Source organism: Salarias fasciatus, chromosome 1 (genome assembly GCF_902148845.1).
Source record: "Salarias fasciatus chromosome 1, fSalaFa1.1, whole genome shotgun sequence".
Lineage (NCBI taxonomy): Eukaryota > Metazoa > Chordata > Actinopteri > Blenniiformes > Blenniidae > Salarias > Salarias fasciatus.
In genome coordinates, this window is record NC_043745.1 from 29,819,052 (window position 1) to 29,834,293 (window position 15,242).

At 40.5% G+C, this 15,242-nt stretch overlaps 1 protein-coding gene across 1 annotated transcript; it reads right to left on the reverse strand.

The window, feature by feature from the left end:
* Positions 1 to 6,791: 6,791 nt before the first annotated feature.
* Positions 6,792 to 13,370, reverse strand: LOC115392231 (very long-chain acyl-CoA synthetase). Its single transcript, XM_030096796.1, has 10 exons — positions 12,817 to 13,370; positions 11,858 to 12,067; positions 11,183 to 11,341; positions 10,133 to 10,257; positions 8,626 to 8,820; positions 8,276 to 8,366; positions 7,997 to 8,195; positions 7,575 to 7,672; positions 7,331 to 7,461; positions 6,792 to 7,212 (listed from the first exon to the last, which is right to left on the reverse strand). Exons 1-10 carry the CDS (start codon positions 13,295 to 13,297, stop codon positions 7,036 to 7,038), a joined length of 1,866 nt encoding a protein of 621 aa, XP_029952656.1. The 5' UTR covers positions 13,298 to 13,370; the 3' UTR covers positions 6,792 to 7,035.
* Positions 13,371 to 15,242: the final 1,872 nt, after the last annotated feature.

Sequence of the window (15,242 nt, forward strand, 5' to 3'; positions counted from 1 at the left end):
CGCAGTGAATTACAATGCACCGACAAGCATCAGCTGGCGGTGACGCTTCCCAGCAGGCTGATGATGTGTGAACTTACATGGAAATAAAAGGCATAATATTCAGCAAATATCCAAAGAGCTGTAGTACTGGACATTTATTCACAATCACTGTTTGTAATGTTTATTATAGAACAACTGAAAATCCCTTGTTATTATGAAATACTGCTTCTCAGAGACACAAGAGGTGTTGTTCATGAGGGACAACCTGAAACCAAACGCTAACAGCAGAACAACTATAGAAGTGTAAATGTAAATAAATGATTGCGTGAGATTCCAAATATACAGATATTGATAAAGTGTTTTATAATCTGTCAGTCACACCAGCTGCATTATTCACACCAGCTGCATTATTCACTGTTGTCTTATTTGCGCCTCTATCCTTTATGTCTGTTTGAATATCAGTTTTCCTCGTCAGACTTGATGCTTGTGGTTTTTCTTCTGCTGGGTTGATGATGGAAAATGAAATTGCTTTTGTTTTTTGTAATGCTCTGTTGATGTCAAAATGATTTGTAGCACAGCAGTGTTGTGGTTAATACTTTTTGCTGGTAGGAGTTTGGTTCGACTTGTGGGGGTGTATTTGTGTAGAATTTGCATGTTCTCCCCAGCGCATGTACTATTCTCTCTGGATACTTCAGTTTCCATCAACAGACCTGTGATGGTCTGGTGAGCTGCCAAAGTTTTTTTTTTTTTTTTTTTTTGGTGTGTGTGTAAACCTTGGTTACACTTAAGAATTTAGTTTCCCAAGGAAAACTATTTACTTTAAAACTATTTTGCAAAAATACAAATTCCATCTATGATTCACGAAGACTAATGCAATGTAAGCGCAAAGAGAGTAAAACCCCAATGAGCATTCAGGGAAAATTGGATTGAATATTAGAGATTTAAAAAAAAGAACAAGATGAATACACATAATTTTAACTATCTTTTATTTAAATAAACAGTGAATCTGCTCATAAATAAACATTGTCTTGTGAATCTTGTTTGATTTTAATATGTCAAATATTTCCATCCTGTTCTTTCAGGATATTAGATACTTCAACTTGTAGGATGCTAATAAATAATCAAATGTAATAAACAATCAAATAAATAAAGGTTGAGTTGTAAAATGGCAATATCAACAAAAGATTACATTCAACACAATTTCATACAATACGTGCAGTTTTCACATCACAAAATCTTAATATCTAATCAAAGAAAAATCATGATCGCTAAACGTTACTTATTTCATTTCAGTTATACAATTTAACTGACCTTGCAGAAGTTCCTGTATCTCAGAATCAACTCTGTATATTTGAATAAGCAGGCAGAAAGCGAATAAACTGCAACAATATTTATTTTCAGCTGACTGATCATGTTGTACAGAACAACTGATTTCTGTCCCTCTTTTGAACTGTTGAGGCAGAGTGTGTTGAAGTTTTACAGACATCCAGTAGAGGACGCCAAAACGATGAATTAAAAGTAGAAATGTTTTCGTCAATCCTGAGCTTTTTTTTTTAAACACCAACTGAGTTTGAGCTGTCTGAATGATAATGTTATGTGTCATTGCTTGTTACCATCAATTTTATCAAAATGAATGACCTCAGAATGGTCTAAAGTGGTTTAAGTGAAATATATTTTGTTTATTTTGTTGTTGGATCAATTTATATTATATTCTATTTAAGTTTAATGAAAATATGACAAAATTCATATGGGCAAATTTCTTCAGATACTTTGTCCCCTGGCAGTTTGCACATGTAGTTTCACTTCGATCAATTACATTGATAAATCAGTACTTTAAAGAAACCAAAAAAATAAAGAAATTTCTTCCTAATCCTCTGATATGGAGTAGTTGAGTTAGGTATCTTTGTCTCACAGACCACAAAGACACAACAACTTTGTATGGTCTGAACATGCTGAATTTGTTGTTGCTAAATGAAAATCTGTGCTTGATCCAGTAAATCAACTGTAAATCAGATCACTAAGGGCATCTTGAAGGCTTTTAATTAATTACTAAGTAAAACTCTTGATTGATATGCTCTGATTGATCTTAAAACAACAGAAGTACATCTCTAACTGGATGCGAATTCTTTAAATTGACTCTTTTTTTCCACAATATCTCTCACTGAAGAGCATGTGTGCATATCTATATTTAATTAGCCACTGGTACATCTTTAGAAGTTTTGCCGTCGCTGTTTTAACTCATTGTAACTTTGAGCCGAGATTTAGACCAGTGAAACCCATAGATATTGACTTTACACGATGCATTTTCACTCATTACAGTTTGTCATGATCATATTGGTCAAACAAGAAAATACCCATAAGTCAATACAATGATATCTCCTTGTCCATATTTATTATCGAGTGCATCTGCACACAAAACACAACCATACTGCAATCCTGGCTTTTTATGACCTCCTGATGACTTTTTATGGCATGAGCTGACAAAAGAAAGGTAAATATTGAAGTTTCTATGAAATAGAAAAAATAAAACGCAAGTTCATTAACCTTTCTCCAAATTGAATTTACATGTTGTAGCTTTTTTTGTGAACTCAGAGTGTAGGTCTGTTTCTGACAAAATGCTTTCCTCCCTCATTAAAATAGTGATTTTTATCAGCTCTGCCTCGTTGCAGACAAACACTTCTGCGTATTATTTTACTTTGTGCCACACTGTAACCTAACCTTTTAGTGATTGTAGCACACATCGAGGAGGGAATGTCAAGTTGTCGTGTCAAAAAAAAAAATTGTGGCTCCTGCTTCAGTCCCCCTGAATTCTAGTTTCCAGACTTCCTCAACAAAGTGACTTTTGCTTTTTGCCACAAGTGCAAAAACTCTACAGGAAACTTTTAATTAGTCTGTTTAGTTACAGTAACAGGAGAAGTTATCCTCATCTCAGACTCTTTCCCTTCTACTTTTCACAAGGCATAATGGCCATTCTGTACTCTTCAAAGTTGCTGGGAATGTTTCGGTCAAAATATCTCACCTAAATTACTTTTTGTGCAATAAGAATGTTGCACTTTTTAAAAAAAGTGTCACTTATTCTTATTCCTTGTTCTTATTCCCTTATCTCTTTTAAATGTTTCTGAACAAGGTCTTGTTTTAATGGGCTAAACTGAGAGAATATTTCTGCAATTTTTTCTGAGACACCTTGAATGAAGTACAAAATACATGAGAACAATCCAAGTGTCATGGCTTTGCACTCTTTTCCCAGCAGTTCCAACATTACTTTTCCGGACTGCCTCTAAGAAAGGCTGCAGACACCGTCTCCAATTAATGGACGCCATGAAACACTGGTGGATACACCCATTCTCACCAACACAAACAAGCAGAAGCCCCGGGGCTGTTCCCAGGTCTGTTAAAAGTTCTAGAAGGTATTTTGTCCTTGAGTTTTGTTTGTGATCTGCCAATCAAATCGAGACTACCTCAGAGCAAGCAAAGCCTGGGACCTCCTTGTGATTTTTGACGCACAGTGATGGTCTTTTTTTTTTTTTCTTACAGGTTTTTGCAACAGCAGATTACACTGTAGACTAAGTGAGTTTTTGTAATTTTAGCCACTGTACTGATGGCCTGTCCTGCAACAAGTGTGAACACAGATCCACCAATATCAAGGTCAAGACTTGAGCCTGGAGACAACAGGGTTTAATCATTGTTTTCAAATACATTAAATATGTAAACATCACGAGGCGTGCAGAGAAATCAGGTTATTCTGCACTGGTGGCTGATTTGAAAGGGATGTGTTCATAAAAGTGTTTTTTTTTGTTGTTGTTGTTTTGCTTCTTTCTTCTCTAGTTCTTACATATGTTAGGTTTTTCAGTCAGTCTCAGGCTTGAAGAACGTGTCGGCAGTTTTCATCACAGGCTGTCAACACTGGAAAGTCTTCTCCGAGAACAGGCGATCTGTTCAATGACTTGCACTTTGTGAGGAACAATCTCATATTCTGAAATAGCCGCTTATATATTATTCATGACTCGTTCCCCATTGCATTGGGCAGTTTCACCGTTATGATCCAGAACTTATTACACAGTGACAATATTGCTTTGCTGTGTGAGTCCCTGCAAGAAGTGAGTAACAGAATGCATTTTGCCACATTTCATTTTTAAAGGGGTGAGAAAAATGCAGCACATTCATTCTGAAATTCATACAGGAATAACACAGAAAGCAGCTGCAATAAATAGAAAACTTGGATACTGAATGCGCACTGTTTCCATCATTAAATACAGTACATTTCATAATGCAAAGTGTTAATAATTTCATGCTTTATCTTTGTCTATATTAATAGTTTATGATGCAATGTTCCCTCCACTGATAGATCAGCCTGGTTAATGTTTACAGACAAAAGGTTTTGCCGCATACAGTATGTGCTGCTATCTGTGGTGCCATTTATCAAACAGGTGAAAAGTTCACGCCCTGCAGTTTGGATGATCCACCGACTCTTTCTTTATTCGACTAAATGTACATCATCGGGTGAGAGAATGGAGTACTGCACATATATATGTTTAATATAGGGTATTTTGAAAGTTTTTACACGTTGCACAAGGACATGGAGACAGCTTGGGGGTCTCCCTGCTGTTCATTTATGCTTTTATTTTTTTGAATTGAATAAACAACCTCATTAAATATGAAGAAGTGATTGAGCATAAGAATCCACAAGAGGGCAGCAGAGGACCTAAACAGAAAACAAATCAACTCAAATGAACTCAATGACCCTCACAAAAAGTAAAAAATACACAACCTGGTAGCAGGGATTCAGACTCACGTCTTCAGCTCAGCAGCCACTCTAACTATTGGGTTTTCTTAAGTTATTAGTTTTTTTTTCTGGAGAATTGTATTACCTCATTAAAGCTGATCGCTGTGACACTATTTGTCTTGTCTTCCAGACGAGCTCCGCAGTTCGGTCCTTGGTGAGCTGTCAGGTTTTTTTTTTTAATTCAGCCACACACACTCAATCTTTCAGTTGTAATGTTGTATTAAGTTCCCTATTAAGTTCCCTATCTGCCCCACGTGTCCATGACCAAGACACTGAACCACAAACTGCAGCGATTTGTTGTGTGAACGTGTGTGAATGGGTGAATGTGATTGACTATGTGAAGCGCATTGGGGAACACTCAAAGGGTGGAAAAGGGTTACATAAGTCAACCGTAGATATGAAAGCTTGTCTTAAAGACATAAAAATCTGCACGAGCTGTAATTTTCTTTCTACTACTGATTTCAGATAAAGAAAAAGTTATCATATTTGGCTTGAAACATCTGAGAGACAAATTATCTACACACTTAATGAAATTACGTTGACCTCCAGTAACTAGCATTCTCTCTCTCTCTCATTGTACCTTTCAGCAGGATCTCAGTGGAACTGAAAGATGGTCGTCTGAGGCTCCTGACCCCATCACGCCTGAGTCGATCTATGACCTTGTTATGACAGTCTACTTGTTGTGTTTCCCGTACCCAGGAAATTTACCAAGAAAAAACATCAGGCTGCTGAAAAGAATCCAGGATAATGTGAAAGGGCAAAGGGGTCAGTTAATTATTTATAGAGGAAACTGATGTGGACTTTCCTACTTACTAAGTTTGGCCAAAACATTTCAAAGTGTGGGAGATCAAAGAGGACATCGTGTTTACTTTTGTTGTGGCTGTATTTCCACACAGCAATCAGCTGAATACGAAGCTTGAGGGGAAACGATGAGCTAGTGACATGCATCCTTTCATAAAGTCCAAGCAGCCAGTCTTCTCCCAACCAGTTTCAATTCTTTTTGCTCATTTTCCCACTCTCGCCTTCGTCAAAGCCACGAGTTGATGCTCAACTGGAGTAAAGGTCGACCCATGCGGTCTGATCCAGCAGATGCGCTACAAAAGCTTAATCATTCATTTTCTGAGCCGCTCCGTCCTTTCCAGGGTCGCGGGAGGCTGGAGCCATTCCCAGCCGCTTTCGGGCGAGGGCACCCTGTTTTCAGAGAACAGTCCAGTCTGCTCTGTGAAGGCTGCCCTATTGCATCCTGGGTCAGGCAATTTACAAAGCAGCTCTGGAATGGGTGGAAACATATAAATGCATAAATTCATGGGTAGGGCCATGGGTAAGAATAAACTCAATGCACTTACGTAGCAGATGAGAATATACACAAAAAAAATAAATATTTGCTAGTTTTGGAGAGAAAGATTCAGAAGTGAAGCTGTCAGTAAACACACTCTCACACATCTTGACTGCAGTGGTGCCTCAGTTGATATAACCCACCAGTACATTTTGTTTTTACATGAACCAGGAAGACATTTCATTTTAAACCTTCAGAATATTTCAAGAACCTTGATAAATGACATTTTTTCCCCCCAAACATACCAGGATTAAAAACCCAGAGGTCTTGTCGTGGACTTCTGGCTACATCTTTTTGATATACGCTGCCAAACACACTTATTGGACACTTCAGAAGCTTTGAATCTTTCCGGTACAATTGTGGTTAAAGGACTGACAAATGTTTCACTCAGCAGATACGTGCAGACATTTTGGATTCTCAGACAGATGCTTGACTGATGCTTTACGTTTGACAGTCATGTAAAGTCAAATTGTCATTACTAAGTAACCATTTCTTGTCTTTTTTTAGCTAAATCTGCTACAACCAGAATCGTGTAATCTGAAGATATTTGTTGTCTGTGCCTGTTATACAGCCGCTTGTTTTCCAGTGAGACCCTTTCTGTGTTCTTATAATAGTGATTTATGTGCCGCCCCAATAAACAAAGAGCCAGTTTGAGGAAATAAAGACAGTTTCAACAGCGTCTATAAACCCAGAAATTTATTGCAAATGAAACGAACAATTAAAAACGGACAGACGCAACGTAAAAGAGAGAGCCCCCGCAGCGAGCATGGATCAGTTCTGATGCAGCCCAGCAGCCCCAGGTAGCAAACACACCAGCTGGCCCCTCTCAGGTAAACCAAGACAAGAAGGGAGACCTACACAATATTAGGTAAGTGGTCATAATGCCGTGGCTGATCTGTGCGTAAACCTGCACAGTCGTTGAACATCTGGACCTCGCTCATAGTTTCATGCTTCCCGATACGATGGCAGAGTGAACCTCGGCCGTCAGCGGCTTGTAGCTCCTCTCACGATCATCCAGGATATAAAGCGGGTCCTGGATGAGTCCCGGATCAAAGCCCTCCTCCACCAGCTTCATTTTCATCTGCTTGAAGGTCCCCGTCACCTCCACGGCATTCTGGGTGAGAGCAGAGTACGCACACTGATCATCACCGCCATGTGTATTTCACAAAACGTTCGAGTTTCAATCCCTAGATTTCACTTTGAGCCCTCACAAAAGTGCGGAGGTAAATCACCTGTATCCTGATGAAGCGAGGCCGTGCATATGAGGGCAGGTAACTGGCCACATGGTCGTACAGTTTACTGCCATCGAACGGGGTGTCTTTGTTCACAGTGACAGCGGCCATCCCGATGCGACCCTCATGTCCTGCAATGCCAGGGAAATAAAAAAGAAGAAGAGAGAAGTAGTTGAAGTAAATTCACACCATATTAATATTCAACCATCTGTGAAGGTAAACATTCAGAGGAAGTAAACATCACCTGGAACTTGGACTCCGTAAACATTGGCTTCTTTAAGACAGTCGCTGATCGTCAAGATGTCAGATACCTCGGTTGTGGCCACGTTCTCTCCTTTCCACCTGCAGACTCAAACATTTTAATTAATTAACAAAAAGACTGAACGTGTATGGGGGAAAAAAAACACATGACACAATGAACACGTCTGTATAAAGTAGGCAGCAAATGTCAAACACTTATATTGACCATGGGATAAAAGTATCAATTAAAGCTCCATTTTCTAATAAATGTCTTAGATACCTTCTGATAATTTATCATATTTTAACTAAAAAATAAAATGATCTTTGGATGATGCATCTTTCAGACTGATGTTGTGACACAAAAATAATAAATTAAGCTATATGTACAGAAATGTATGTGAATCGTGTTGCACTGCAGTTCTGTACCTGAACGTGTCGCCAACACGATCCTGAAAGTAGATGAAGTTGTCTTCATCGATCCTCATCAAGTCTCCGGTGTTGAAGTACAGATCTCCTTTCTTGAGCACATTCCGAAGTCTCTTCTTCTCCGTCTGCTCTTCATTTTGGGCGTAGCCGACGAAAGGAGCGATGTCTGTGATCTTTGACACCAGCAGGCCCGTCTCACCTAGGAGAAAGAAGCCAAGCTTGGTCTGAAACTCACAGTATTCAAAAAACACCAAAATATAACTATCAGTCATTCCTCACCTCTGGGAGCCTCCAAGCAGAGTCCGTTAGCATCTCGAATTGGTTCATCCCGCTCTGTGTCATACTGAACAAGAGCGTAGGGAAACAGCATCTGCAGGTGGAAATGAAAGTCATGTATCTTAAAAACATGTTAAAATAAACAGAATGCATGCAGTAAAATCCAAATTCACATCATCATTTAAAGCTATAATGGCAAAAATGTAGTCAACCCTTTTAAAATATGCTGCGTTTCCTGCAAGAACAGGTTATAAAATGTGATCTGATCGGTCATAAGTCACAAACTTGATGAAAATACTTCAAGAGGAATTATGAATCGGTCATATATGGCTGCTGAATGATAACATTCCTACCTTGTGGAAAAAGTTGACTCTTCCAATTGCTCCTGTTTTTCCGGCATAGTTGACAAAACCTACATTCCCCTCAGTGGAAGCATAAAACTCCCGGATCTGGATGTTTCCGAAGCGCCTGGTGAACTCTCTCCATATCTCCGCTCTCACGCCATTACCAATGGCCAGTCTCACCTTATGGTCCTTGTCGTTGTCTTTCTGTATGTCAATATGGGAACACAAATAAATACAGATCACACTTTATTCAGAAGCAAGAGGAAAATATGTGGCTTAATACGAACAATATTTAAATAGCTCATCAGACCAGTTTCTCTAGTCATGAAAAGAAGAGTGCATGTCATAACCTGTAGAACTTCGAAAGAGCGTCTCTAAATTGAAAGAAACACGCCTTCTCTGGTGCCTTCTGTCTAATTTTCCTGAATCCTGATTTGTGTGTAAGAATGTGACGTGAAAAACCAGATCAGAAAAGCAAAAACTGTTATAGTTCCACTTAAAAAAAATACTCATCTCTTTGAAATTTTTGTGCAACATTTAACATTCAACGCAATACATGTGACCATGCTATCATGTAGTAGTACAGGAAGATCTGCTGCCAGGTTACTTGATATGGCCTTTCTGAGTAAAGGCCAGTATCTATTCCGAGAGGTGACCAGATAAAGACAAAACTCCTCTGGAGATTCATGGGGGGGGTCACGCAGTAAAACGAGCCTGCACTTCATGTGATGCAACTAGATACTCTGAATGGCATACTTTCAGGGAGAATCCTCATAGACCTCCAAAATAAATAAATACAGGCACAGCTTTAAAAGAGCTGAAAACTCAGAAGCCACTGTGACACTTCAAAAATGTGAGTTAGTTTAAAGCTGTTAAAAAGACCACAGGTCGTGACGCACAAGGCCGGAACATGATAGTTGAGATTTAACGATTTCTATTTTGGTAAGCCAGCTGCGGGAATGTACAGATTTGGAAGGTAATCCAGACTTGACTCTTCTAGATCTGCCTAAATAAGCGGCCTGCAGCAGCAGGGTCGATGCTGCCTGTACCAGCAGCTGTCTTCAAGTCACACGGTTGGTTCAGGGGAAGTATAAAGACAGCACAGAGAGCTAAGCGTCAACTGGTTCTAAATAAAATATAATAAAATTAAAAGTATTGGACGATTAAGCTCACTCACCCATGATTCATTATCAAACACAGTTTAACAAATATATAATTTATATTATTTTTTTTTTTAATTCAAGTTCCCCTGAGAAAAAAACAAAACAAAACAGGAGGAAGCTACTTTGAAACCTCATTCCAGCCCATTAACATTAGGGTTGTGTTTCACTTGAGTGTTCGTTATGGTATGATCAGGGCACTGCTGGAGAGCTTTTCCCTCAACACAGACAAAAAAAAAAAAAAAAAAAAAAAAACTCCACAAAGGAAAATAGTCCAGAAAGATTTAAACTAACAGGCAGCATGAGATGTGAAAAAAACCCATCATTTCAGTTGGAAGCAGTAAAAATAAGATTACCTTTGGAGTGCTGCAGAGGTAGCGCATCACCTCTCCTATGTACTGAATAACAGTCACGTTGTATTTCCTGCAGTCGTCCCAGAACTGAGAGGCAGAAAATTTCCTTTTCAATATAATAGTCGACCCTTTAAAATAAAGCACAAACAAACATGGTTAAACTTTGACTATACTTCATTAATCCATTAAAGCCGGTTTTCAATCTCCACCATTGCTCCCATTTCACCAATGACATTACGCACTTGGCACTTTGAAGGGACTCAACTTGGTGCAAATAAACCCACTTTGAGGCTTTGATATTTCCAGAGCTCGTGTCAACGGTGGGTCAGGTCGGCCACTTGCACTGCTCAGCCATGTCTGCTCTGCTCGGGATTAAATAACTTAGGGTAAATGTGTTACTCAGGCTGTTTAGCCAGATATATAATAGCGGTGTGAACTTTACCCTATTTACAGAAAAGGGATCTGTTGGGATTACTGCTTCACTGTGACAAAAGACCCTTTCACTAAACAGGAGGTGGCAGGGGATCGCTCCTGCATACGGGTTTGTATAGATGCGGGAGCAACTCATTAGAAGAGTTTCGCAGCGGGAGTCCAGAGTTTGGCCGCTGGAGAATTATTACTTTTTACGAGTCTGTGAGATCTTTATCGTCCAGTATCGAACACAGTTGACCTGCATACTGCAAATCCAGAAAGACAAAAATAAATATTAGAAGAATCAGTATCATACAGCAGTGGACTTAATTGTGGATTTGAACGACGGTGCTGAAAGTCGTAGAGTGGGACAGCTTTTGATGCTGTAGGAACCACTTGGTCCACCACAGCAGCTGCCTCCCGTCAGCCGAGGTCAATAGTGGAGTCAGCAGTTCCACTGACAGACGTACATGACACAAATGTTTCAATAGTTTGACAAAAAGTGAAAGGCGGGGGGGGGGCAGCTGGTAACCTCAGCAAAGGGCGAATCTGCATGTGAGGAATGTCACACAACCCTCAAAAAGTCTAATTCTCCCAGTCTGAACACACTTTCAAAAACATGCCATCTCTTTCTTGTCTCACCTGTTTCAATGGAGCCGATAAAGCCAATAATAAATCCGGCTGTGTGGTACAGAGGTAGGTTGAGATAAATTACGTCATTCGTCTTGACACCATTTGAAGATAAAACAACCAGAGCGGTTAGGAGGCGGTTCTGGTTGACCAGAGCTGCCTTGGGAAGACCTGAAATACACAATGCCCACGGTTTAAAAACTGACGGAGAGCTTGGCTTGCCTGTTTAGAATAGAGGTGTTGAATCTGGTCATGGAAGACATCATTTTCAATGTTTCAAGCTGCTTCAACATGCTGAATCTATGCCGCGCTGCACACCTATGTTGCAGCTGAATGCCACTATCTACTTCAAGATTGTAACATAATGACTTCCAGTAGTTAATTTCTTTAAAACCTGTATCATATAATACTTAACCACAGTCCTTTCAACCTGATTCTCCACTATCTCTGTAATATGCCACTCGCTTCCCATTTTAACAACACTGTGCTCCAATCGCTTCCTTTCAGTGGCGAATTTATTGCGCCAATGTGTCATTTACTGCGATATGCCGTTAAAAAGCTCGCCGAAAATCCTGAAAACCGAAAACATGTGAACTGAGGACCTCCTTGACCAGAATCAACACCACTGGTAGAGTTTAACACACAAAAGTGGAAAATAGAAGCACATAAATCCAACTGCTCACACACCTGTGGTTCCTGAGGTGTAAATATAAACTGCAGGACTTTTGAACGTGATCTGAGACCTGAGCGATCGAGGAAGAGGTGCGTCTGAAGCTTGGTCCACTTTATCGGAGAAGCCCTCAATGCCAGGTGTGTCGCATTGTTTGGACATGAGCAGGATGGTGACGCCCTGCTCCATCAGCGAGGGCAGCACGTCCTCCACTGCTTCCTTTAATTCTGAAAATAAAAAGAAAAGACCCATCAAAAGTCATCTTTTAATCCAGATTCCAGAAAAATGTAGATGTTATATTTGAACATTTGTGCACAGTGCCATTTGCCGTGAGGGGTGAGAGGGAAACGCGCTCCCTCTGCTGAAGTGTTTTTACTGTGGAGGGAATAAACTGTATCACACTGATCTTCTGTTCCCCCTTCTCCACCTCAGGGTGGGAAGGCTCTGTTGGGTGACTCTGATCCGAGGCAGGCTGCACCATGGACAGGTCACCCATCCATCACAGGATAAACTAACAGAAACACGACTTTATTAACATTTAAAGGAGAGTCATATAACCTCAAACGCATGTTGCTGCGCTGTGGGAAGAAACTACAGCAGTCAGAGAAATAAAACAGGGAAAACATGCGAACCACATAAAAATAGGCCTATAAGCTTGCACTCAAACTACTTTAAAATGTAACTCTTTCATCTGAACGTGAAGTTTTTGGGTTTGAATCTGGGCTGGGCCTTTCTGTAAAGAGTTTGCATGTTCTTCCTGTGCATGCACGTTTTTTTTTTTTTCCAACCATGTGAGGATAACTCATTTTAACAAAAACATTAAGATGTGAGGTTTTATTTATTTATTTATTCATTTATTTAAACAAAATATACATGTGTTTGCGTGATATCCGGGGTGCTCTGAAGGGAACGTGATAAAACCCTCATTGCATAAGAGCTGAATCGGACGATAAGCTGGAGACTGGAGTCAGAGTACCTGGAGCTGCTATCAGGACTCTGGCCTTGCAGCAGTTGAAGCAGTGCAGCAGAGACTTGCTGCGGATGTTGTGGTTGAGCAGAGCCACCGGGGAGCCCAGCTTGGCCAGGGCCAGCCAGGTGAACATGAAGGCGGGCTCGTTGCCCATGAACAGGGCCACGGTGTCCCCGGCCTCGTAACCCCGGTGGCTCCGGAGCGCGTGGGCGATCCGGTTGCTCCGCTTGTCCGCGTACGCGTACGTGTAGCTCTCCCCCTCGAACACCACGAACGGCCTGTCGGGATGCGCGCTGCTCTGCTCCAAGAAGCGGTCCAGAGCGAAGAAGAGGGGTCTCCTCCTGCGCCTCGAGACGAACCGCACCAAAATACGCACGAGGTCCCCGAAGTACAGCAGGTCCATCCACGCGTAGGGGCAAAACGTCTTCAGCGCGAACGGCGCGAGGAGGAGAGCGGCCAAAATCGCTGAGATTAAAAACATCTCCATGCTGGGTTTTCCCTCAAAAGTCTGTAAAAATAGTTGCAGCTCCTGTTGCTGCAAAATGGGGCTCGTTGCAAATAAGGATTTTGCACAGCGGGGCGGGGCATTTTTTCTCCTCAAAAGTATGTGAAGTTCACGGGTAACGAAAAGAGAAAAATACTCGAAGAAGGTGGAAGAGTGGCCGCGGGGAGGTGTTTTAAAACAGAGCAGTGTGTTTAAAACGCAAAGACAGCATTAAAAGCTGGAGCTATCGACCACAAATCAAGCTTTGTTGCGGGCAGGAAACAGGACCCCGGTTTCTCCAGGGGTTCGCCAGGTTCAGCCGAGGAAGGGTTAAAACTACATGTAAGCAAGCCTGGGCAGCTTGTCTGGGATCAGTTGGTGCAGGAGTTTATGCAAGGAAGCACAGATTTACGAAACAGAGCCCAGGCTCTCCCTCTCCAGAGTCACATGGTGCATCTGAAGCAGCATGAGTTTTGGTGAGGAAAAAAAAACAAACAAATACAAAAACCAGCTAACACACTTAAAGGCATAAACTCTCTGTTTGTGATTAACTTCACAATGATATGTTGAGGAGGCGCACTGCATAGAATAATGAAACATAAACATGATGAAAGTGCATGATAGAGAGATTTGTTCTCATAAAGTCAGAGGAGGATGATCTGGACCTGAGGGAGAGGCCTTGTTTTCTTCCACTGTCTGAAGGTAGTGTCGACTTTGTGGGGTCAGGAGGACTGCATAAGGCATTTGCCTCACCCTGTCCTTGCAAATAATGTGTTAAAGATTGATGAACTCTGATCTCAATTTTATTGTACTAATCTCAAGAGATGTGAGAGATCCAAGTGTATGTTTTATTATATCCGTGTCAGATAAAAATCAGTCACTTCTACGCTAGTTATGTAGAGTTTCCTCAAAATCTTTTAATTCAGTGATGAGCATCATCTGTGTGGTTGATTTAAGCTCACTGGGGTTCAAATGACAGGTCAAAGTAGCGTAACGTGAATAGAATGATCACCTTAGATGTCCATAGTTTGATACAGCGACGACTTGTTGCTCTGCGTTCCAAAGTTTATTAACTGATTGGTTTATCTTTGTATTGATTCTATACACGGGCGTATCTTCGTGGGGGCCCAGCAGTTGGAGTGGATACGCATCTACCGCGTGATTTATGCTTATTTCTGTTTGATCAGCTATAGCTATGTTTGGAAGCAACTGTCATTTTATAAGTGAAGCTTCTTTATTGTCAGATATATGACTGACAATGTGAAAATGTCCAGATGAACCACTAACACTGTCTCCAGGTGAAGCGCACAGTTGATGTTTATGGAGAAGATTGTGTTTTGTGTTTTCTTTTTCTCTTTCTCACTTTGTTTTCCCCTTTCAACTTAATCTGAAGAGCATTTTACCTGGAAAATGATTTTAGTAAAGTACAAGTTGACATACATTTGAAAGTGTGATGAAATGGATGGATTTAATAACAGGTGTACATTTAAAAAGGAGTTAAATTGATATGAAAAGTTATTTTTCCCCATAATGTTATTCACTCTGTAAAATTTTTTTAAAATGTATTCCAAGAATATAGATTTTTTGTTTTAAGTTAAGGAATTCACAGTTTTTTTCAATAATTTTTTAAGATCAGTTTTTAATTATGACAATGAAAAAGCACTAACAAACAGTTTCCCTTTCAATGATGTCAGCTTTTTAGGTACACTCCTGTGCACCACTTGTGTGAAGCTGAAGCTCCTCTGTGTTCAAAGTGTCTGAGTAATAACCCACTTACTGACTGTGGTAACGTTAGCAGTCGGCTTGACTCAGGTTTAAATGTCTGAAGCCTGTCTATGTTTGCACACATACACACACGCGTGCGCGCACACACACGCACACACACACACACACACACACACACCACACCACCCCCCCAAAAATAAAAATGACAGAAAGGGAAATCCTC

Bases quoted from the DNA above. Each gene is read 5' to 3' on its own strand.
- LOC115392231 (XM_030096796.1), bottom strand. From the start codon at position 13,297: ATGGAGATGTTTTTAATCTCAGCGATTTTGGCCGCTCTCCTCCTCGCG. The intron at 8,367-8,625 runs GTAGGAATGTTA...TTCCACCTGCAG, and splicing joins GAGTCAACTTTTTCCACAAG to ATGCTGTTTCCCTACGCTCT. The intron at 7,673-7,996 runs GTACAGAACTGC...TTGAGTCTGCAG, and splicing joins CGTGTTGGCGACACGTTCAG to GTGGAAAGGAGAGAACGTGG.